The 24,004-nt window shown below is 41.6% G+C and overlaps 1 protein-coding gene across 1 annotated transcript in view; it reads left to right on the forward strand.

Moving 5' to 3' along the window:
- Positions 1-24,004, forward strand: part of TOPAZ1 (testis and ovary specific PAZ domain containing 1) — a 79,513-nt gene that overhangs the window by 20,353 nt on the left and 35,156 nt on the right. The window contains exons 2-5 of the mRNA XM_010562424.1: positions 17,903-18,513; positions 18,797-19,061; positions 20,343-20,480; positions 21,216-22,806. Of these exons, the coding sequence (XP_010560726.1) occupies positions 17,903-18,513; positions 18,797-19,061; positions 20,343-20,480; positions 21,216-22,806 (2,605 nt within the window). The remainder of the gene's footprint in view (positions 1-17,902; positions 18,514-18,796; positions 19,062-20,342; positions 20,481-21,215; positions 22,807-24,004) is intronic.

Below are 24,004 nucleotides of genomic sequence, written 5' to 3' on the forward strand. Positions count from 1 at the left end.
ACTCCCGCGACCATCCTCCCTCCCTAGCGAGCGGTGACTCAGTCGCTATGGGTGCAATACCTAATGCCTCCAATGCCTGCTGTGTTTGCCTCACGCTGTTTTAGCAGCATGGATAGTCATGGTAGGCTGACTCTCTGTCTTCTCATTTCAGCTGCTCTAACACATATTCAGGCTAAGGAGAAGCAGTAGAGCACTTTCTAGACCACAGGCACAAGCTTTTTTCTCTTACTAAAAATACCCAAACTACTGCAGCAACTGCAGACCCAGCCACTCTCTGTCGACTGAAACGTGATTCTCATCTCAGTAAGAAATCAGAACAAAAGTTTTCTTTCAAAGATTTTCTGACTGCAAAAACATGGGAAGCAAATATAACAAGTCAAATCCCCAGCCTGAGATAACATAGTCGATACAAGGTAGGATATGGCTTTTAGTCTGAATTGGATGCTGCCTTATTAATGCTGATAGGTCCTCATGAATACAAGTTAGCGGTTTCCTTTTATCTAATGTTTTTGTTTTCCTCTGATATGGCAGGCTCCTGTTTTAGTATATAAACTTGCTTTTGATGTATTGATGCACCAAGAATTTATCAGTCATGTGGAAAACAAGACAAACAATCATAAAATTGGGGTTTTTGTAACACAACTGTCGAGCTTTCATGACAAAAGCATCATAGTAAAATGTTTAACTACATACAGGAGTGCACATCCAGCTTGCTATTGAAAAATCGCGTTCCAAACACACACACATGTATTTCTATAACAGCCATATAAAAAGATACTTGGTCATACCCTAACTTACAAAACATGCACTACTGGCAATCAGAGAGATAAACCCTTGCCTAACACTGAACAGCTTTGTCTCTTCCCTCACTACAATTCTCTACCATGTTGAAAACAATTTTGCATCTACCACTGAATCCAAGCTCTGAAATCTGAAGACTGTTATATCACCATGCTGTACAATCACCGAATGCCAGATTAAAATAAACACAGGCACCATATTATTTCATTATCAGAAGAGCGCAAATGTATCTCCTTTCAGGTATTATTTATGTGGTTTTTAAGAAGTTGTATTTCTTTCTAGAAGAGACTGACTGAGAATTTCCATCTTTATAATATAGTAATGTTACAGGTATCTAAAGGAAAAAAACAAATGCAGTAATTAATTTTACACATATTTTGTATAGAATGATTAGATTCTTAAAAATGAGGACAAAGTTACACCCATCAGAGATGTGAGCATTTTGTAAAATAACAGTGCTTTTCTTGGCGTCACAGAGGATGAAAATTAAAATTTTACATTACTGCTGAAATACATTTAATGTCACAAAAAAAGAACACACTTAGTAACGTTAATAGCCAGCTTGCTTTAACAGCCATCAATAACTGATCCTCACAATTATTTCATGTGGCACAGAAAGCCACAGTATCTCCAGAAGTCTACATGCAGGGAAATTTTAAAAAGCAGTCACACAGTGAGAGATAGACCAGGATCAGAACAAAAGTAACCCCAGAAGCTCCATTATTTTTTTTAGCCTTAGAGGCATGCCAGTCCTTCTCTCATCTGCAACATCGACATTTCCTCGCGGAGCCTCGTCAGCGAGAGCTGGGCAGCTCGGGGAGCAGGCGCTCCCGGGGCTCAGCGTGTGTCAGGAAATTCCTCCTCTTTTCCGCTGGCTGGGCTGCAGTTACTGCGCTGGCGGTGCAGCTCAGGGAGCAGAGCGGGGAGATGCGCTGCGGGGGCCCGGGGAGGCGGCGAGCACCTGGGAATAACCCAAACCGTGCTGGCCTTCTGCCTTACAGGTGTTTGCAGGAGTTTCTGCAGGGAAAATCCGATTTACAGAGAAGCCAGAGAGCGCCCCTTTTCTAAAATGTGCAAAATCAGGCTACTTGGCATACATGTGAAATTAAACCTGCCTACACTCAATGGAATTGCAGTCTCGATTCAGCTGCATCATTTCCTATTGCTGCTGTATAAAGAATAGCATTTAAAACCTGACATCAGCCCTTTTAGACATACAGGGCTTCCCCAGATAGATGACTAAACAAATGCCTAGGTAAGAGGTGTAACGAGTATTTTGGAGACTATCTTTGTCTGGAAAAGACCTCCATGCACAGACAAGAACTGTGGCCAGAATTTTTAAGTGATTCACAAAAGGCCAGTTGTTAATAATCTAAGATTTCTCATATAGGGCCTTCCTCTCCACTGGAAAAAACAGAGTGATTTATAAATTAAATATTAAAAAAAGGCTGAAAACTGTGGAATTGGCATCACTGAGATGCACAGACAAACAGCAGAGAAGGACGGTGTCATTAACCAGAGAGACTGGCTGCACTAGCTGCTTTCACCATCCTGACCAGTGTGTAACTGGGAGGCTTCCCCGGGGACTGGCTCATGGAAACCCCAGCAGGTTCCTTGTGCAACACATGGACGAAGGACAAAGCCAGAACTTGGGCTTACTTTGTCTAAAATTTACCTGCATGATGTGCATTCAGACATCAGGAGACACCAAACCTCTCCTGAGCACAGGGTCTCTGTGTCCCTACCACTGAGCAGACACGATGCCGATGTGTGAGCCACAGCTGGCATTTGTACAAGCCCACCGCAAGGAACAGCGAGCCATCCTGGAATGAGGCAGTACAAAACTTTTCCCAGGATAAAACTGGGTTTCCTCCATTTTGGTTTCCTAATTTTCCCCAGTACTTTTTTGTTTCATGTACACTGACATTTCCCAGTTCTGAGTGAAACCGGACATAAATGCCAGCTCTCTTCCACAGAAGCAGGAAAGCACAGACCGCTCACAACACTCCTGACTAAATTTGCAGACTTACTCCTGTCCCAAAGCATCTAAAATATTTGGTTGCTAATTCCAATCTACCCAGCAAACCCTCCATCCAGGATTTCCTGGAAATGACCAAACCATTTATGATACCCAGCAATCCTCTTTTCTGGGGGGGGTGGTTCAAAAGCTAGGAAAATAAATGTGTCAAACGAGGATTTTAAAGGAAAAATTAAGGTAGCAGGAAATATGAGCCATAAATGGAGCCTGTACCTACTATCTTCTAATATTTTCCCTTTCATATTATCAAAAGATCAAGTTGTTAAGCCTGCTGAATCCAATGGCTACGAAAACCTGAGCTCAAACAGAAGCTGCTAATGAGAGGCATTTCCTAAAGCTGCTTTAGCAGGTGTTTCCTGCTGAAACGGGGAGGGTCGCAAACGTAAATCTCATTTGGAAAGTTTCTAACCCCGGGGATAATATTGAGTGGTGCTGCCACTCTCACTGCCATCTGCACTAGAAAGTGGTTCAGACTGAACTAGATAGCACTTGATCCCACTGAGTGAGCCCAATTGTTTGCATTCTTGCACAAATGTGTGAATGGCAGCCTTCCGGCGAAGCAAATGCTGGGTCTGCTCCCTTCAAAGGCTTTGCCAGTGATCCTTGCCCTGCTGGCTTCATCCTTAATTGGCCTACACGGTGGGGAGCAATTAAAAATAAATGGTAGCTTGCTGCGCTGCTGGAAGGGGAAGTTTTGCGACTCCAGGCATGAGCGCAGCTACCTTAGTCCACCGTGTACGCCATGCATGGGGAACAGCAAGAGGGAAAGGGGAGAGACCTGGCTATTCTGAGTAAGTGCCAGGGAAAAAAAATCATGTTGCAGGCTGCAATAAATCTTCATTAGCCTTACAATTAAAGGTTTGATTGTCTGGGGCAGGAGCATGCTTCCCCTGGAGTTTCTGCGGAGTGTGGGAATGGCATTTCCTATTATGCCTGTAGTCCAGAAATGGGATTTTTCATACCGTCTTCGCAAGACAGTATGCCCCCCTTCCATACAGTCTCAACGGAGGGAGCAGAATGGCTCTTATCCACATGGAAAAATGAGGTTTCTTCAAATGAAACATCCAATACCAGAAGTTGTAAAACTAGTCTTTCATTAAAGACATCTAATCTCGAAGAAAAGCAGTGTGCCATAGCTGTGTCATCAGGCTCTCTGAAACTTTAATCATAGGCAGGCAGTTCTGAACCAGCGATTAACTTGCCATAATCATCTGTATCAAGCAATGGAGTTTCTCAGATAATCTCCTACTACTTATTAATGAAAGTCCACTATAAGAATGAACCAAAAATCCCGATCGTTTATGGAATTAAAACCTGAATTAAAAATACAGACTTTCACTACACACCAACCCACATTTCCATGATATTTAGTAGTGGATTAAAGCACAAAAAAAAGGAGTAGCTGAGAGTCATTTGATTTTCCTTTGTTCCCTGAAGATATTTGACACTGAAGGTGGTCAGCTTCTCCCAGGAACTAACCAGGTAACTCATGTCAGCAACAGCCATTTTATAAACACCACATGTATGTCATTTCCTAATGACAGAGTTGCACATAATTTTTTGCATCTTGCTGCTTTACTACAAAGCATCTCAATGCTTCTTGTATCAGAAATGTGTGGTACCTTCAGGGATGTCCATTCATTTCATGGTGGAATAAAAAGGGACAAAGTCTGCACTGGGAAGTCTCCAGGACATCCTTTTCTCTCGTCTCCCTTTGTTGATACCAAATTGAAACTAACAAAAGGCTTTACTCAGATGATATCCTAAGCAATCTGTGACACAGCTTTTAAGAGTTTATAATCTCTGGGAAAAGCTACCACTCTTTTTAAGCAGATTCAGTGCGCATGGGATAGAGCTACTGTACAAACACACACTTCTTGTTGCACTCATTTTTATGCCCAGTGTTTAGAATTAAAATCTAGAAGTACCTCTAAAAGTTATTTCTCCCGTAGCTAACATGTGATGTTCTAGTGTCTGCAACACATGTTGGGAGTGGGCCAGAAAGGTATATTGGTCATGTACCAGCCCAGTTCAACCTCTCTGATTATAGAGCTCCCCTCTCCCAGGAAATGACCTACAAGAAGCAGTAGAGAAAGATTTTTTTGCAGTAGATTTCATCTTCAGAGGGGAAACAGGCTATATAAATCGGATCTCTGCATAGAAATATCCTGTGTCTTGTGCTGCAATGTAGCAAACCATCTGAATTGCATTGACAGAGAATGATTTACTCAACTGCAGAACTAGGACCTTTATGTGCAAGCACATACATTTGATACATTGTTTGTAGGCACCTCCAAAATTCACCTTCTCCAAAATCACAAGATGTCAACAGCAGTAGGGTGCTGTGGGGGCTGCAGAGACACTTTTCATGTTCTCTCCATAGAGGGCTGGAGAAGATAATGTAATCCACAGTTCTTCAACAAAGAAATGCCACTCACCCAAGGCCCTTTCCTTTTAGTCCATTAATTTGTGATAAAGTTTCTAAAAAAGAAAAAGTTCAAAATGATGCAAATCTCTCTAAACCAGTTCTGAGCAGAGAAACAGTGAGGGGCCAGTTGCTTAGTGATAATCACAAAGGCAAGGAAGAAAATACTGCAAGCCCTGCTATATCTGCACAGTCAATGTGATGAAAAGGCCATGGCCTTGCAAGGGAAATAACATTAAGCTGCTTTGTTGTGTTGCTTGTGAAGATTTCTTATATGCTCATTCTACTTGATTACACTCAACATTGATAATCAGGTCTTTCGACTCCAGGGTGAAAATTTTCCTACTAAATAATGATAAGGGTTCTAATATATTGTTACTATGACCTTTGTAATAACGCCTTTAAAAATCAGGTGGTATTTCAAAGCATGGGGTAATCCATAGCATTTCACATGTACTTTGTTTTCCTTCCACATACTTACAATACACCATTTAAGCACTATGGAATGTGTCTAGATGAGGCACAAAATATGCTAATGATATGAAGGCTGCCCTAAAAAGTTTGTCTGCTCAGATTGTTAGACAAACTCTGTGGTAAGAATTTGATATTAAAAAGTTACTATTGCTTGGGCTGATCTTAGCAGCTATGAGGTTACTTACGGGGTCCCTTCCCCATTGCTCAGAACCTTGATCCCCTATCAGTCACTCCATGCCCCACAAGCAACTGGTCCTCCATAAGGTAGGAGGACGTCAGCAAAATTGTTTCTGACTGCTGCCCATGTCTTCCTGTTCGAGAAACACAAGCCAGAGCTTAGTGAACACTCACATTTTTAGTGTCAATTCCTGACCACAGTGCTTGCGATTACAATAGCAAAAATGTGATTTTATAAATAAAACATAAAAATTGCGGTTTTGCTTACCTAACTGCTAAGTGCTTTTCACATTTACACATCACTCCAAAATACTAGAGTACGTGGTGATCCAAAGATTTTTTTTTTTCTTTTTTTTTACCAAAAGGCTCAATAATTCTTTAATTAAGACTGGAAGAGGAGCACTGCCCATCTAAGAGGACTAATGAAATGAGGGTGCACATTATTTCTAGCCCCAGAAGTATGCTGTATATTTATATAAATTATGCAAACCTTGAGGCAATACAATACAAAGCCAACAGTGCAAATGAACTAAAGATTAACGCAAACATAACAAAACACGACAAGGGGAAATTCAGATTGTGCAGCACCTAGGCACATGCATAAACAGACCACTTCCACATTGCACGATGGCAGTTTCCAGCGTCCTCGGGATCCCTTTCCCTCCATAAAGGTTGCATCTCAAGTTGCGTATCACGAAGTGCTGGAGAAGAGCTGGTAGCAGGATGAGGAGCGGTCCGAGGCACGTCCCTCGCTCATGGCCACCAGCGCAGCACCATCTGCTGGGAACACACACATTTTGGACAAACCTTTCCAGCACCAGCGTTTGTCACGACCCGTCTTCTTAAACACAAGATGCCCAGAAAATTTCCACCTCTCTGGTTCTTCGCCCTCCTTTTCAGCGGAGATGAACTGATTAATCACTGCAAGTTAATCAGATTGTTACTTGAGCAATTGGCAGCTCGGAGAGCTTGGCAAAAAGCACCGTACAGCCTGCAGAAAGTTTGCATTTTAAGGTCCTATCCAAGAAGTCATTTTGTTCCGGTCGTCTCTAATCTCTGCAGGCTAACATCACAGGCAGGCATCTTCAAGGGGCTGGGACAGGCTAGTGATGCCAAAATGAACCTGGGAAGCTGAGGCAGGGCCCCTTGTACTGGGCAATGGTTTTGGGTGTTCAACCCTTCCAAGGAGACTGGTTTCAGACGTTCAGAAATGAGACAGAAAAGGCAAGGGTTAATTCAGCAGAAGGTGCTGCTAGGTGAGAGATCTAAGCTAGTGAGCATAGCACGGACTACATTATTTTGCCAGCGTTAAATCTGTGGTAGAATTAGTCACATTTCCACAGTCAAAACTAAGCTTCATTATAAAGTAGGACATCAACATCTTTACTAGCTATGAAAAACACCATGCATCCTCCCCACATTAACAGCAAGAGCCAGCTGGAAAATTTTGGCAGGCTTTTTTTTCTCTCAGAATTTTTTTTCTGCTCAGAAAAACATCCACTGGAGGAGTCAGAACCTTTGATGGAAATCAGAAAGCTTTCACCCTGAAAGGGTACTTCAGGACAGAATTTCTGCAACCTCAGAAGGGCTGGTTAGGGGTATGGGCAACACGCTGAGACAACCATACTGCTGGACCTTTGGGAAATACCTCAATTTGGCCTCAGGGATCTTGTTGTGTGGCACAGGCAGGGACAGAAAGACATTACTCAAAAAATGTCCAAACTTTTTGCTTGCAGAAGGAAATACTCTATTCAGTGATACTCCTGAGGGTTTTGTGGTTTTGGGGTGGGGCTTTTTTGGCAAAACCTTAATTCTTAGATCTCCTTTAAAAGCAAAACAAAACCTCCAAGAGCTAAGGATCCCTTAGTAGGATGTAGGTAAGAGTGAGTTGAACTACATGATATTATCTTAAGGTATAAACTTTACATTGAGTAAAAGATATAGAAAAGACGCCCAGGAACCCCTGACAGAGTTGTAAGCTTTATTTGGTATCAGCTAACCAGTTGTGCATGCCATAAAGTGGTTCAAGATGACAAAATATATCAGAGACTTAGAGACCAGATGCACTTAGGAGAGCCAATTCATCTAGATCGTTAAAGAAACTCTTTTCCACTCTTATTGGTAATCCCAGCGGACTGAGTTAGCACAGGCAAATCTGCCTGTGTGTGCAGACTTTCAGCGAGACCTAACTTTGTATTCACTGAGAGTATCATCATAGATTAACAATCAAAAAAGGGCCACCTATTATGGTTTTCAAATAAATGCTTCCTGTTTACAGATATTAATGTATCAAAATATTACTAGGCTTTTATCACTATCTGTCTACGGCTTTGCAAATTCACTATGCTGCTGTGTCATTTGCCCCACAATGGTATTTGCAAGCAGAGCAGCCATTCACTCCTGAAAAATCCAATCTACTACCTGCAACCTATATTTCTCCTAAAACATTTTATGATTTTGGAAAACAATTTCTATCACGAGAATTTCATAAAATAGCATGGAAAATTGAGCATATAAATCTATATAAATACCTAACTGTAACAACATCTGGCACTTTAATTCAACATAGTTTAGTTTCCTCCTCATAAAAATGGTTTTATTTCACAAAAGGTACATTTTAACATAAAGATTACTATAGTTTGAATAATCTGAATGGCATTCCTGATTAATTCTTTTTCCAACTACTTTTAGTAACAAAAAATGAACAGGAGGGAAGGTCACTGTGACCAACAGTGTTCTCCGAATCCAGCTGGAGACTGCTAGCAGTAGCTATTTACAGTTTTAGTAGACAAATCCACAAGCCCCAAATATTTTTCAAGTGCTAAATCAATTAGTCAATATTTAAAGGCCATATATGATAAAATTCTTCGTTCAGTTGCCCCTGCAAACGTTATTGCTGTTATCTCATGTGTACAGTGCACAGCAGCAACTTGCAGGCTCTACCAGCTGGTGCCTCAACTCTGCGAGTCAAAGACACCCAGAATAACGGTCTCTGACCCAAAAGCCTGCAATTTCAAAGGCAAGTCTCCCCAAAAGGGTGACATAAATGAGGGGGTTATATGAGAGGAGACAACAAAAATGTATAGGTTGTGCATGCTAGTGTATACTATTGCAGTGCATATAATTCCTTCCCAGAACAGTATCTCTGAATCTCCACCCAACTAATGAGGCATGCTGTTTTAGTTTGCTTTTCTTTCACATAGGCCATGTACTAATTCATATTATATAGCTTGAAGCCTTCATGCATGGTGGAGCAGGAAGCAGAGGAGGGAAAAGAAATGGCAGCCTCCTCACAGAGCATGCCAGTATTTCTCTGTCCAAAGTCTCCTGCTTCTCCTTTTTCTTCTCCCAAAACACAGAGGTTTGTATGTGCATGAAGTCTGGCCATGGTAGCAGAGCACAAACTGCAGCTCACGGGGCCAGCCCACGCTGGTTGAGGAGGTCAGCTGTCACTCTGAAGGAGAATAACAGATGCAAAACCCAAGGTGAGGGTTCAAGCGTACTGGTTCTGGCATGGAGGGATTTGTTGCATGAATACTAGTTTTCGTTGACACTGAGGTATGCCCTTTGCATCTACTCACACATAAAAGAGGAAGACGTAGGTATCAGGGAAATTGTTGGCCAGCCATTGATTTCAAACAGCTTTCAGGCCACCTTTAAATCCTTACATCACTTTATTGAGAGAAAAACGTGGTCAAATGCCAGGAACGTGGACAGTGATACAAAATGAAGGGTCAGCTAAAACATCAGCTAAGGCTTCAAAGCCTGAGGCCGCTGCTCTGCAGAAGCGAGAGGAGAGCTTCCTAGCAGCCCCCAGGCCAGCACCAGAAGGCTGTGCCTGCCAGAAACAGGTGCCGGAGCATCCTGCCTCGTTTTTACATTTTCGCAACACTCGTGTTGGGTTTTGTCCTGCTAATAATATCCAGTTGAATCGAACTGAAATTACAGTCTCCGCCTAGCATTCACTGCTCAGGACTCCTGGGGACAAAAGAGCATACTGGAGCGCAAGGATGTTTTACTCAGAGATCAGGCAGCGACTGGCACAGGACCACTTCCTTGCTATTTCTCTGGAGTTAAGCAATACCAAAAAAACCCATCACAGAGCTCTACATGTCCCCATGCATAGCCTCGTGGCAGTGCGGTACATCCAGCTGCAATGACAAATTCCAAAGTGAACGTAAGGACTCGGTGCAGCCCCTGAACTATTTACAATAACCTCCTTTCCATCTCACTTCACGGAAAACATTTATTTAGGCAAAGAGAAGAGGAGGATGAGGGTATCAGAAAACAGATCTCTGAAAAAGCAGCATCAAAAATAAATGCTGTACATAGTGCCTGACTTTTTTAATGAGGCAGCAATTTGTTAATTCATCTCTTTGTTTTAATAAATACAGCCTATAAAGTAAGGGAACATATTGTATTCACAGAAGTCTGTAACTACACCAAAGGGAAGATGTTAGTTAAAAATATCCAAACAGATTCCTGGTTAGAAATAATTATTTGTCTTTGGTTACATCTTTTAATTTCCTCAATGGCCAGGAACAACAAGGTAACCCCCCAGGAAGACCACAATGTAGGTTTATGTGACAAACCACTACCTGAAGATGAAATGTTAACATTATGGGATGGTGGGGAAAAGACAAGGTACCAAGTGTATCCTGCGCCACAGGAAGAGGTTTCAGTTCAGCATTTGCTTAGCCCTGATCACTTGAATCCCTGAAGGCATCATTCTTAGCCCACAGAAGGCAACTGACTGATTTCACTTGTCTCTTTTCAGACTGTTGGGGATGCAAAATGAATACAAATTATTACCTGTCTCTTTTCAAGGTTCAAAACAGAATAGGAAACGCAAGCATAGGCTGCAAAGATAAATAACTATTTGCATATTTACAAGAGCAACTTATATACTTTTAATGTAAATAAAGATATCATTTATTTACATTATTTACAGTTCTATTACACAACATAAACCATATATAAAAATGATTTTGCTGTAAATTCACATGGACCAAGGAAGAGGCTCATTTACTGGAACAGCCCTGAAAAATCATTCAGATGCACCACATATGGAAATATATTAATCCACGTATGGATTAATACTGCTTTGCAGCTACTAGCCTGTGTGCCCCAACTTTAAGAAACGCTCAAGAGCAACATTTAGGGCCTTCTGGTCATGAAGCTCTGCTAGTGAGTGTAATTCCCATGGAAGCTCTCTCCCCTCCAGCAGGTCTTCTCATAAGCAACATGTCCCCTGACGGCAAGTCCTGCCTGAAACGCTGTTATCAGTAGCTCCGTAAGCAGTAGGACAAGACCTGGTGTCCGACATCTCTTTTTTTCTGTGGATTCTCTGATGTTTAATAAAGGGTGAGCCTTTCTTTCCATGAACGATTTCTCATCTACGTGGATGTCCATCTTCAGGAAATATGCAGGAACTTAATAGCTCTGTGGTCTCTGTCCCATCACAGTCAAATTTAGACAAAATTGCCCAATGTTTGATACTTACTCAGAGGCCAGGAAGGAATGACTGACATAAGCAGGCGCACAAACAGTAAGTGCAACACTATCATTGCAGCCAAGAAGGAAATAGACCGCCTTGCTGTTCTGACTTGTCTGCTGAATGATGACAACAACATTGCTATTAATTGAGAATTATCACTTACTGCCAGCCTTATTACAGCTTTTCAAAGAGAGGCTCCCAAGCTGCAAGGAAGGTACTTCTGCATAGATACAGTAACATCAGAGGACACCTACTCTTCTTGATTTCTGTACCCTATGCCATGCAAATGTGTATCCTCACTTCTCACCCAATCATCACAATATGATTAATGCAAAGCACTCCAATTTTCATGTTGAGCAGCACGCCAAATAAGCAGTGAAACTATAGTTTTAATTATCATCATGAATAAAAGTCTTTAAACCATCCGTGTACAGCCTCTGCTCAGAAAGTCTTCATGAAACCAGCACTTGAGATGGCTCATTCAACCACCCACAGCTGACTGGCCTGGGCACCAGGAATATAATTACTCGGTTTAGGATTCTACTTGTGCAGAAAGCCTACAGTGGAGTCATGACTTATAATGGGGGATTTAGAGCTGTTGTGAGTATTATATCATTAAAGGAGTTTTTCTTTATTTAGAGCCAAAGGAATTGTTCTAGAAAGTGGCATGGCTGAAGGGAAGTCCAGCAGATAATTCCTTCTTTAACAGTGAAACATCTAATTTCTTCAGTAATTACCTATTTGTCTACACCTGACAGGTACAGAGACATTCTGATCAGCTCTCTGCAGTCAGTCACAGAGTTGCTGTTTGTGGGACATGGACTCCAGAAATAACACTTTCCATAATTACTTACGTGCTCAGTCTGACCCACTGGATGACAGCCAAGCACAAGAGTGGACACTCTTGCAGTTAACACAGTACGGAACCTGGGCCATCACAAGCACATCAACAATACTCTTGCTGATTAGAAAAATATTTATCTAGGTGAAGAGATGAAACAGAAATTATGCGTCCCCAAATGCTGGTTAAGCAGCAGAGTGTACAGGCAAGGAGTATTTAGATTTTAAATGAACCTATCTTCTCATATGCAGAATACAAACAGCTGAGATACCACTTAGAGGTTATGACCCAGCCACTCAACTCATCAAAGTATGAAAATATGCAAGTGATGTTGATATTAACTGAAGAATTTATGCTGGATGCAACTCCCTGCTGAACGGTGCCTTGCTTTGACTCAGCATCAATGAATTTTACCTCAAACCCTCACTACAGCACCTAGTATGTGCCTGGTTTATCTGAAGATCATTTTCTGTTGTTTTCAAATAGCATAATTAATTACATATGAGGAAGTAAGCAGATGAATGCAAAAGTAGGTAAATCTCTGGTCTCCTCTCCACTTTCCTAAACAGCAATTTGTTGCACACATGCACCAATAATGTCAACCTTCATGCAACTCTTCCCATAGAGTACCCTGAATATGCCAGTGGGAAAATGTTCAGTGGTAAAGTCAGCACATGTTTTAAAATGGTTGTATGCTGCTTTGGTTAGGAGAAGCTTTATAGTCAGTCCAGTGCTCAATACAGTCACCATGGCTGAAACAATTATGTTTCATCAATTGCAAAAGGTCGTTTCATTGCTAGAGAATTACTGTCTCAAAAAAAAAAAAAAGGTAAGCAGCAGCTATTTCCTAAGTCTGCAGCTCTAAAAAACTCACATTCAAGTTCTGAAAACATACAGTAACTGCAAATGCACTCCTCAGGTTCAAAACTATATATACAAACTATATAATATATTGGGGGATGTGGAGTGATCTGATGCTTATGGATGAATCACCCGAGGAAGAAAAGACACAGCAAGTTATTCTGAGGCTCCACACTTTGTATGTCAGCCACCTTGACACTATTAAGCAGAGAGAGATGTAAGGCGTTAATGGATGACCACAGCACAAGAAATTGAACCTAGGAGCCAGTCACTGTTCAATGCCCAACAGCAAGATTAATTAGGATTCAGATTTGGATTCTAGTTTGTGATTGATCACTGTCACCATTCAAAGTTCAAGGCTCTATTTACTCTTCCTAGGATCACTGCTGAAGATGATCCTCCACTGTTTCTTCAGTCAGCCTGAACCACAGAGAAGTTTCCTATTACTGTGTTTTGTCTTCACCTCTCCTTTCTTTTAAGGGTGATTTTCTGAAGCAATTTGCCATTTTTTTTTGTCTGATTTCTGTCACTGTTTTCCCTGTTTATCTACTGTTTTATTACATTCTGCCTATACCCTACCCCACCCCTACCATTTCTAATCCTATGACTGTTCTAGCTCTGATTTATTCAACTTCCATTTCCTCTTTTCCTTTCTTTTTTAATATTCTCATTTAGGAACCACATTTCATAATCTTTTCTGGCAGTGAGATGGAGGTGTCATGTACTTGCTGGTGTGCAGATGCTTTCCTCATAAGTCCAACATCTTTTTCATCCAGCCACTAAAAGAAGTTGATTCTAAAGGCAGATTTAGTGGTAGGTACATGGCTATGTACTATCTAGTTAAAGCAAAGATATGCTTTATTTAGAGAATTTTAAAATAAATTGAGACGGAATATGTAGTCTCCTATTTGACTAGTTAATCCTCTACTGCATCTGTATTTTTTTAATCTCAAATTCCAGCTAGCTAGTTAGTTTGTTTCTTAAACTCCTAGCAGTGGAGGTTTAAAAAAAGAGCAATAAATTAAAGGGACTAAAACAGAATATGAACCTAACACAGGAGTTCCCTCGTGGAACCTTAAAACCGATTAGTGCCACTTTCTGTAAGGTTCAGATCAGATGTGATCATCTGGAAAGCTGGTCTTCCAGAATAAATGTCAAGCAGCATGATTACCAAAAAAAAGGCAAATGGTATAGATTACTTTCAAGCTTTGCAAAGCTCCATGTGAGAGGTCCTTATCCCTCCTGTGACCATCCTTTGACAGAAACTGAAGGAGCACAAAATGTGCCAGAGGGAAACACTGATTCCACACAATCAATAATTTTGATTTTCACGCTGTCACAATTCAGTAGTAAATTAGGAATCAGAGGAACTACCAAGAAATGCCAGATGGTTCATTATGAAATATACCAGCTGTCCTTTTCCCTCCAATGTCTCATTTTAAACTGGTGGAAAATGAAGTTACTTTAATCTACCCTGTACAGCCCTATAATAAAAACAGACACCAAAATGAAGGTTGAAATATCCAGCTACTCAATGGATTCACCTAGTCTATCATCATGATGCCATGTAGTGTAATCACCCAGCTACTTCACAAAACAGATCATACACTTCCACTGAGGTACCTCTGCTCTCAGCACCATACTGGCCCCTGTCTAACTGAGTTCGTAGTGTCAGGATAGACAAGCAGACAAACAGCTGTTAGTATAAAATGGATCAACACCTATACAGCTGAGCTACCAAGGACATGAGTTGAATGCATACATTGTACCTCAAGCCTAACAAGGGCAGTTAGCATGATTCTCATTAGTTGTCATGTCAAAGGTGGCTCTGCATTAAGTGCCTGGGAATGGAAAGCAAAGGCAGTTTTGGAAGGATATACATGAATGGCTTGAGACAAAATGCCTTAGTTCAACAGATTAGCAATACACCTATTTCCAAAACATCCATGTATTTGAACAGAAGGCAGGGGGTAAAGAAGTTACTTAAAAATCATATCTATGTTTACTATCTTTGGGTGCTACCTTTGCAAAACCAATAGCTCAGAACTGTTAATAAATAAATCCTCGGGGTTATAAAAGGATACTTTCTTAGACCTACTGGACTAAAACTCTTCCCTGTTTTATTTTAGTTGTATTACGTAAGGGATTAATTTGGCGCATTTTAAGAATGTAACAGACTACGCATATTCTTCAGAGCTCAGTCTCAGTTATTACAGCACAGCCAAACTCTTTCCACTACGGTTTGCTAGAGATAACAAATCTATCCCTCAGCCAAGCATGAAGATGTAAGCAGTGCAAAAAGAAGTGGTCCAGGGGGACATTTTTCACATTGCCTCACAAAAAACCCAATTCATTTTCAAGTTAATTCTTTTCAGTTCCCTAGCTAAAAAAGAACTAATTCCTGTTGCTAGGTGAGTGTATTAGCAAAGTCTAAAATACAGCCCAGTAAAAAATTTATATGACTTGCTCACCTATGTGCTGGTTTATGTGTTTATAAATTTCAATCCTTCAAAAACTTTTGGAAGGTTACTCAAATGTATCATTGTTAGATCTGCAGCCACGATTTCTCCACACTAGTAATGTAAACTACATTAGCTGGGGGGCTAAGCGCACACACTCACTCATCTGAGAGAAGAAAGAAATAGTAATTTCATGGACTTTACACAAATGTAGTCACACAAGCTCCTTTTTCCTTCTTGGAAATTGCCAGGCATCACTGAGTGTACTGATTATTCTGGAAAAAAACGTTTTTAGGCATCAGGATTCCCTTTTTACTTGGTACCTCATATTTCTATTGTGTCTAAGTGTCTAGGATGAACAAGAAACCAGTGAAGCAAAACAACAGATCAGCAAAAGCTGAATTAGTCCTAAAATTTAGATATGGCATTGAGATACAGGACTTACAAAACTCAAAAGAAACAAGCATTTGTCTTTATTTCCAAACAACATATAATTTTAAAATAAAGTTTAAACATTTCCTTGTAGTATTACTAATTCAAATGTTGTTGGAATGTGAAAATAACTCATTTTCCCCCCTTAAGCTGTTTATATGATTTTTTTAGAGTTATTTCCACTTTAATAACCTACAGTTTTAATAAACACTTGACACAGAATTTCTTTAAATAATATGTCTGTGTATTAAAATTCTCTCTTCTTTCAAGTATTTTTAAAAGATGGTTAAATTGATCCACTTTACAAGACAATGTTTATACTACCTCTTTTTAGCAGTATTGTAAACTGAATGCAATCTCTTTTTTAACATAATCCACAGCTGCTTTAAAATGTCCTTTCTGAGGCTCTAGCCCTTTTTTCAAAGGACTTTGATAAAGAATGTCTTTAATTAGTATTCATTTCAAGTACATTTTTTATTCATTTCATACAAATCTGGTCTGAGCCGAGTTCTCATCATTGTAAATAACTGATGAAATACTCAAATCTTGAAAATGATACTGGAGACCAGTAAGATAATTCATACATTGTTCTTCCAGATTTCCTTTACTACTGCTTTTTGGCATATCTTTTTCTTTCTTGTCTTGCTGTCAAACTTGAAAGACTATGTTACACACTGGAGAAGGTTATATTTGAACTGGAGAAGGTTAAATTTTGCTAGAGCTGAATGTTTTATGTAATACTGGCCTTGCAGAACACTGACGATGATAAATGCTGTGCAGTTGACTCCCTTTTATTGGGTCCTTTCTGTCCCAAGGACCTGAAGTACAATACTGAGCCAGGGGAGAAACTGCCTAAGAAATCTGTATTTTCTGCTTTGATTAGCTTTAGTTAGCCGCTCACTGACTTTTTTGTTGTACTTAAGCACGTACATGCAACCTAAGAAGATGACAAGCAAAAGAAAGTTAACGGCTTCCCAGCCTGCCTGTTCTTTCCTCATCTATGGAGAGCTTTTGCTGAAAATCCAGTGTTCTCTGTCTTTATTTGGACAGCAATGTATTACCTCTACCTATAGATAGAGAAACAGAGAGAAAGTGAGTAACATGAGCTAAGGTCACATAATGAGCCAACGTCAGATGGTAAAATATGCCTTTACTCTTCAACTACTCTTTTACATCCACAGTACTGCACTTCCAGAAAATAGTGGCACAAAAAGCTTTATTTCTGTGCACGGGTCTCAAAGTAGGACGCATAAAACACGAACACCGTCAAGTACTAAGTCAGGGTGAAATGAATTTGAATAAGGCACTTCATCCCTCAGAGACCACCTGTGAACAGAAAGGGTCTGCTTGTAAGGACACAGTCATTTACCAACCACGTGCGGCTTTGCTGATCGCACTGTTGGCATTAAAGTATCACCTTATTAAGTTTAATCATTTATGATTTTCATAGCACTCGCCATTTAGATTCAATCTTTGTACAACATTGTTTTTGTAAGCTAATTTCTACCTGTGCACATTATCATGCAGTGAATGGTCCTGAAGCTTTGGTGTCCTCCATTTGGGTTGAAACTATCACCACATTTGAAGCCCAAACACCAATTTTTGCTGTTTTCTGACTACACAGTCTAACTATTTGAGCTATTTTTTCCTAACTCCAGACCTGAGAAACTGTGTTATTTGAAATACAAAGCTTACGTAAGCTACAGTTATGGAACCAAGCATTATCACCCCTCAATTTTGGAGAGCTTCTGAAGTGCTGTGGCAAACGACATAATGCTGCTTCGTTCAGGTGGGTAAAACACCTGAAGAAACCGGCGAGCCAGGCACTCTGGGTTTTGTCTACCCGACTCTCAGCTCCGGGCAAGCTGAACGTTTGCTGCCACTTGGCACTTTGCAGGTCTGGTTGTTCCACACGGGACCCCAGTACCTTGGGCCACCCCCAAGCCCGCGGCTGCGGCCGTGGCAGGGCCTGGTGGCCTCTCACCCCGCGGCCACTGCGACACGGGGCTTCAGGCGACAGGGGAGCAGCACGAAGGCTCCCCAGCCGAAGCCAAGAATCCATCGCCAGGCCAGCTCCGCCGCCCTGAGGGGCAGCGTTTGCCACCCCCGTGCTCGGCCACGCCTCAGGAAAGGGGTTTCCGCCATGAAGGCGGCACCGTTGACCCGGCAAGGGGACGAGCAGGGAGAGGCGGCGGCGCCTCCCTCCTCCAGCCCGTGAGTGTCGGCCGCGCACGGGCCCGCCTCGGAGCCGCCCTCACGCCACCGCCCTCGGCGCCTCCCGCCCTGCTCCTCCACTGGCCGCGCCGCCATTACCCCCCGCGGCGGGCGCCCGCCTCTCTCTGCGAGCGGCTCGTTGCGGGCAGGCGGCGCTGGCGGGGCTTAGACGAAGCGTCGAGGGACGGCTCGGTGAACGACAGACGGGGCGACGGGAGAGGGAGGGTTGCGCGGGAGGGAGGCGGCGGCCTGCGTCGCATGGGCGGCCGCGGCGCGGTCCCTGAGGCGGGGGAGGTGCGGGGCTGCTTCCTCCTCCCCCCTCCGCGGTGAGGGGCTGCTCGGGGCTGGGGGAGGGCTGTGGTGGGGGCTCGCTGGTGGCCGTGGGCTTTCCCCAGGCGGCCTGGGCTTGCTTTCTGTCAAGCTGGGCTCCCCCGGGGTGACCCCTGCGGCGCTGGCCTGAGGGAGGTTGTGCTCCCCCCCTGGCCGGGCCTGTGCCCGCCTTGGGTGCCGGGCTAGCTGGGGTGCTGTTAAAGGTGCGCTGGTGAGTGGATTTTGTGGATTTTGTTGCTGTCTCTAGACTCCTGTGATGCCGCAGTTAAGGTCAGGGAAAGTGGTAACTGCCAGCGAGGTGAAGTCAGCTGACGGGATGGTCACCAGCCCAAGCTCCCTGGGTGCAGGGGTGGGTCGTGAGCCAGGGAAAAAGTTGTTAGTCAAGCAGAGTCCTCACCTGGCACCAAAGAGAAAACCTGAGCAGCCCTTATCCTCCTGTCTGCAACCTGCCATGCTCCCCAGCAGTTCCTGTGAGCAGTTTGCTCCTCTTGTGCCCATGCAGAAGGTACAAGGTGAGAGTAGCCAGAGACTCCCAGGTAAAAAAAACAAGGGGATACAGTGCAGGAGGGCTGTCAGACGCAACAAGGCTGTAGTTTTGCCAATTTCAGACACTGCTGTACGTGAAGGTTGGCAGGCAGTGACCGTGGCTGCAGCAACCTGCCGAGAAGAGACTGTAAGGAGAGGGACAGGACAAGATCAACAGCTATTTTTCTCAGGAACTACTTTGCAAAATAAACTCTCAGCAGGGATTGAAAGGAGAGAACATAGCTCAGAAGGACTGAACCTCTCAGGTTTCCAGGAGAGTTCAGGGAGCTCAGGAAAAAAAGGCAAATATTCCTTTATGGAAATAAAATTACAAATCCCATCCTCAGAAGAGGAAATTGAGAGCACAGAGAGACATGGCATTTCCTGTTTGCCAGAACCAGGGGTGCTGCTACCCAGAAAGGGCACATGTAATGAAATGAAAAGCACTGACTCCATAATGATGCTGAAGATGCAAATCCCAGGTCTTAAGAAGAATTTGGGGATTCAGGAATCCTTGTCTGAACCAAAACCTCAGGAAGAGCTAGATACACCAGAGAAGTTGGATGGGTGTTCTTTAATTGGATCAAGAAAGCCAGGGACAGAGGAGAAAGGAAAGACATGCTTGAGCAAGAAAGGCGGTACATCTTTGATGAAAGCAAAACTACAAGGTCCCAAAGAGAGGGGTAGATCTGCCTTGCTAGAACTGCATACACAGTATCCAGAGTCCAAGAAAGGAGCTGTGATTCTGAGGAAGAGGGACAGAAACGCACTGATGTCACAGCAGCTACAGGGCATAAGTCTCCAAGAACAACCAACAACCAGAGGAAAAATGCACAAGAGTTGCATGAAAGAAGAGCAGCAGAGCTCAAACCCTCAGAAAGGAGCAGACAGCCTGGGGGAAAGTGGTAAGCACTTGCGCCCCATTGTAGAAGTACAGGTGCAGAATTTGGGCTTCCAGGACAAGGGACTGGTGCTGCAGTAAGACCTCATTAAAAAGTGGAAAAAACAAGATAATTTTTCTTCTGCAGATGTGTCTGTGTGGGACAAAGTCATGGGGGCAGGAAAGAGTGGCCTGTACCCTATCTCAAAGTGACTCTTAGTGTGGCTAGCTGCTAAGTTAACTTAAATCTAGAGATAAGAGCTAGGGTCTGCTAGCTTTACAGAAATGTTTTAGCCTTATACAGTGCCACGTTCTTCTGTAGCCTTGAATGTTTTTTGCTCTCTTTATAAAATATTGCAATAATGACACTTCTTTGTTTTTCAATCAGCAAAGGAAAAATGGAAAGCAATTGAGCGGGACGCTGGTACACAGGCTGTGAAGAAGCTTAAGACAAATCGAAACAGATCAGAAGCTTCCAAGGAGAAGGAACCTCACTACTCTAAATCTCTCATGGTTGCTACTTCAGGTGGGACTCAAGGCAAGAGCTTTCTATGCCATCCTGTAACAAAAAAGCCTGGTGTGCAGTATAAAAAAAGTAAAGCCAGAATTGATCAAGTCAAGTGCTTGCAAAGTTTTAGTGTGACTACAGCTGAAAAAATGAGAAATGTGTCTGCAAAATGTGATGCTGAACGTTGCAGAAATGCCCTAAACCATTGTAATGGCTTGCTCTGTGCAACAGAAAAGAATCCATTTGTGAGATTAGAGGCCTGTAGTTACATCAATACGTTTGTGAAGTCTTCAGCTAGTGGAACTACCAGCAGTTATAAATTAAGTGGATTCTTCCATGTAGCCCAGGATAAAACAAAGCATGTTTTTCCTCATGGTACTGTAGAACAGAGTGATAGGAATTGCAGCACTAATAGAATGCAAAATGAGAGATCGCCCATAAGACGTGGTTTATTGTTCAATAAAGAAAAAACTCAAAATGGAGAAGGGTGTTTTTCATGCTGTCAGAGTGAAAACAATAAGTGTTTAAGGGGAAAAAAGTGGAATATTGGTAGAAAGCCTAGAAAAAAGATGAAAATCACTGAGAAATCAGCAGTAGAGAATATTTTCGCAGACATGGCTAATGAATGCAGCGAGTCTGAGTTACAAACAGAAGCGGCAGTTGCCATGTCAAGTTCCTTTGTAGAATTAGGACTAAATCATAAAGAAATTACTCTGTCAGCTTCATGTGATCATACATCAAATCTTCATATAGGAAAAAATAGTCATGAAGCACAAACTATATCAGTCTGGAGAAAGAATAGTACCAAATTACTTGCATTTGAAGATGGCTTTAAGAAGACATCTGAGCTCTCTGTAACAGCAAAAGGAGAAAATTCAGACAGTGTGGCACATCATTCTGCTGCCTCAGATAGCCTGAGAGTGCTAGCTGAGGTCCATGATGTTTCTAATTGTCACAGAAGCAAGACAGATGAAAAACTGAAGAAAGTTCATAAAAAAATTCAGCAGTTTACCTGTCAAAGAGCAGTACCCATGACTGGTAAAAATGTTTGGCCTTTCAACTCTTGTGCCAGGACTTCTGAAAGGGTTCGTAAAAATCATGGGTCCATCTCAGAAGAAAAAAGACTTTTAAGGGCTGCCTTCAAGGAATCCTCTGATAAAAGCAGTGTTAAAGCTGCAGCAGACAGTGCCGTGACTAGGAATTTGAGACAGTTGGATTTGCATACATCATCGGTAGAAGTTAACAAAGAATCTACACATAAAATAATAGATCCAAATACTGAATGTCTGACTTCACTTGAAACACCAGAATCCTCTTCCGTGGATATTTATGAGACACCAAGAAAGAGCAATGAAAATGCAGAATTACCACTTAATATGGATAGAAGTGCCATGGCGCTTAACCATGATGATGTGCAAGAAGTTAAAGCAACCTTGAATTTTACAACAAAACAAAAAGATAAAGGAGCTGTAATGAAGAGAAACCTGTCTGTGACAGTCCAAAATGGCACATCTACAAGTAACAGAAACAGAATAAACTTCAGCCGTGAAGCATCAGTAGTGAACCAGACATCTTCTGATTTAAAGCTAATGAAACTATTAAACACTGGAAACCTGACAAAATTCAAAATTCCTTTATGCAGAAACAAACCTGAATCCAGGAAATTGGAATCTGTCCGTTCATTTGAAAGAAAATCCTGTAGTCCACTAGAGCTTCTTGACAGCACTAGTGTTTCAAGAAGGCAGAAAACAGGTGAAGAGACTTTTTTGGTAAATTCCAAGCAGCAGCCTCTTCCTGTTGTGAGTGATGCTATGTCTACAGCTTCCATGAGGAAAAAAGCAGATGAGATCAACAGTAAGGACTTTCAGCATGGTAGCTCTGAAAACTTTTCAAATGAGATGTCTGCGCTCCCTGAACATTTTTCTTTATATCCACATCCTTTTCTTGATGGACAACTAGAGTCATCTGTGCCTGATTTCCGTGGTACTGAATGTGTACTAAAATCTCATTTTCCTGATGATTCTTGGAATGCAGTTGACCACCCTGTTGCATTAGAAATAAATGATGATAGCAAATCAAGAGGGAATCTTTCACAGCACAAAAGTCAAAATTTTCCAGATATTCTTGAAGCTTACAAAGAAGATGTTCTTGTCATTGATGTGATTCAGGATGACCCTGACCTTTTTGGAACCAATAACAAAGAGGAGCTCGCACCTGCAGACTGTGAAAGTTGTCCTGTGAAGGCATCCGGTACTAGCACCTGCATTAAAGATGAAAAGCAGGATCTTAAGCCTGAGTATCCTGTTACCACAGAAAATGGAGATTCAGTAGAGGATAATTTCAGGTATGCATATCATTCTTTTTATTACAATAATCCTAAGTACTTTGTTCTCATACAAGTATACGTTGGTTGTAGTGGTCAGACTTCCTTACAAAATTTCACTAATTTCTGGGTTGATGTTAATTGTCAGAATTTGACTGAGGTATGACAGTATGCTGAATGCAAATAAATTAATTTGTTCTTCATAAGAACTAGGATAAACTCTGAATCAAAGGAAAACATAGTCCTGAAGAACTGGTTTAGACCAAGTGAAGTGAAATACAAAAGTAGCAACAAAGCTAATTAAGAGTAATATTCTTAATAAATAACTTAGTATTTTTAAGTATCTAACTTGATTTGAGAGAGCAGATATCTCTTTAAGGGTAGTTTTTAGTTGTAAAGTGAGCAACCTGGTCTAGTGGAAGGGGTCCCTGCCCATGGCAAGGGGGTTGGAACTAGATGATCTTTAAGGTCCCTTCCAGCCCAAACCATTCTATGATTCTGTGATAATACTTAGAAATACTTTTTGCTTTCTAGGTTTAGCTTATTCTTTTGCTGGATCTGTATGAGTAAATGATTATCTCTACAGTAGTATTCCATTCTGCCATTCCCTTTCCCTGCTTTTCTGCTATCCCCAGGCATGTGAATAGTTTTCAGATCTGTAATTTGACTAACACATTGTAGATGTTTATGATCTTGCATCTTCATTCAGCATGTTCCTGGTGTAAATTATTAGGCATTTATGTTTTTCTGGGTTTTGAGATTATAAAAGTCACTGAACGGGGAAGAGAAGTTTAAAGTAGAAACAAACTTTTGTGAAAGATGTAGTAGTCCTTCGTGGGATAGATGGAACTCATCAACTGTCTAGTCTGTTTTCTCTCTAAGCTTCGATACTTGTATTCAATAAATGAGTTTTAAGATTAAATTTTTTAGCTTACGAATAAAACATAAAGCTTAGGTAGAGATAGTACAAGATTTTTCTCTGAAGATTAGGGTTTTTTATTGGGAGGAGTGTTTTAATTTTCTTCCTCTGCTCTTTCTATGTGGCTTTATGTTATCCTTATTTTAAATAATGTTTTAATTATTTTCAACATTGGACCATCTTATAACTGCATTCTTTTTTTTTTACTCTTTGCTCTCCTTATCCTTTCTTCTTCATTAAACCAATGTGCAAGAGGAAGGAATCTTCGCTAAGGTGCTGAACAGTTTTTTAGACATGAGA

The sequence above is a fragment of the Haliaeetus leucocephalus genome, unplaced genomic scaffold (genome assembly GCF_000737465.1).
Source record: "Haliaeetus leucocephalus isolate CR32 unplaced genomic scaffold, Haliaeetus_leucocephalus-4.0 Scaffold159, whole genome shotgun sequence".
NCBI classification, from domain to species: domain Eukaryota; kingdom Metazoa; phylum Chordata; class Aves; order Accipitriformes; family Accipitridae; genus Haliaeetus; species Haliaeetus leucocephalus.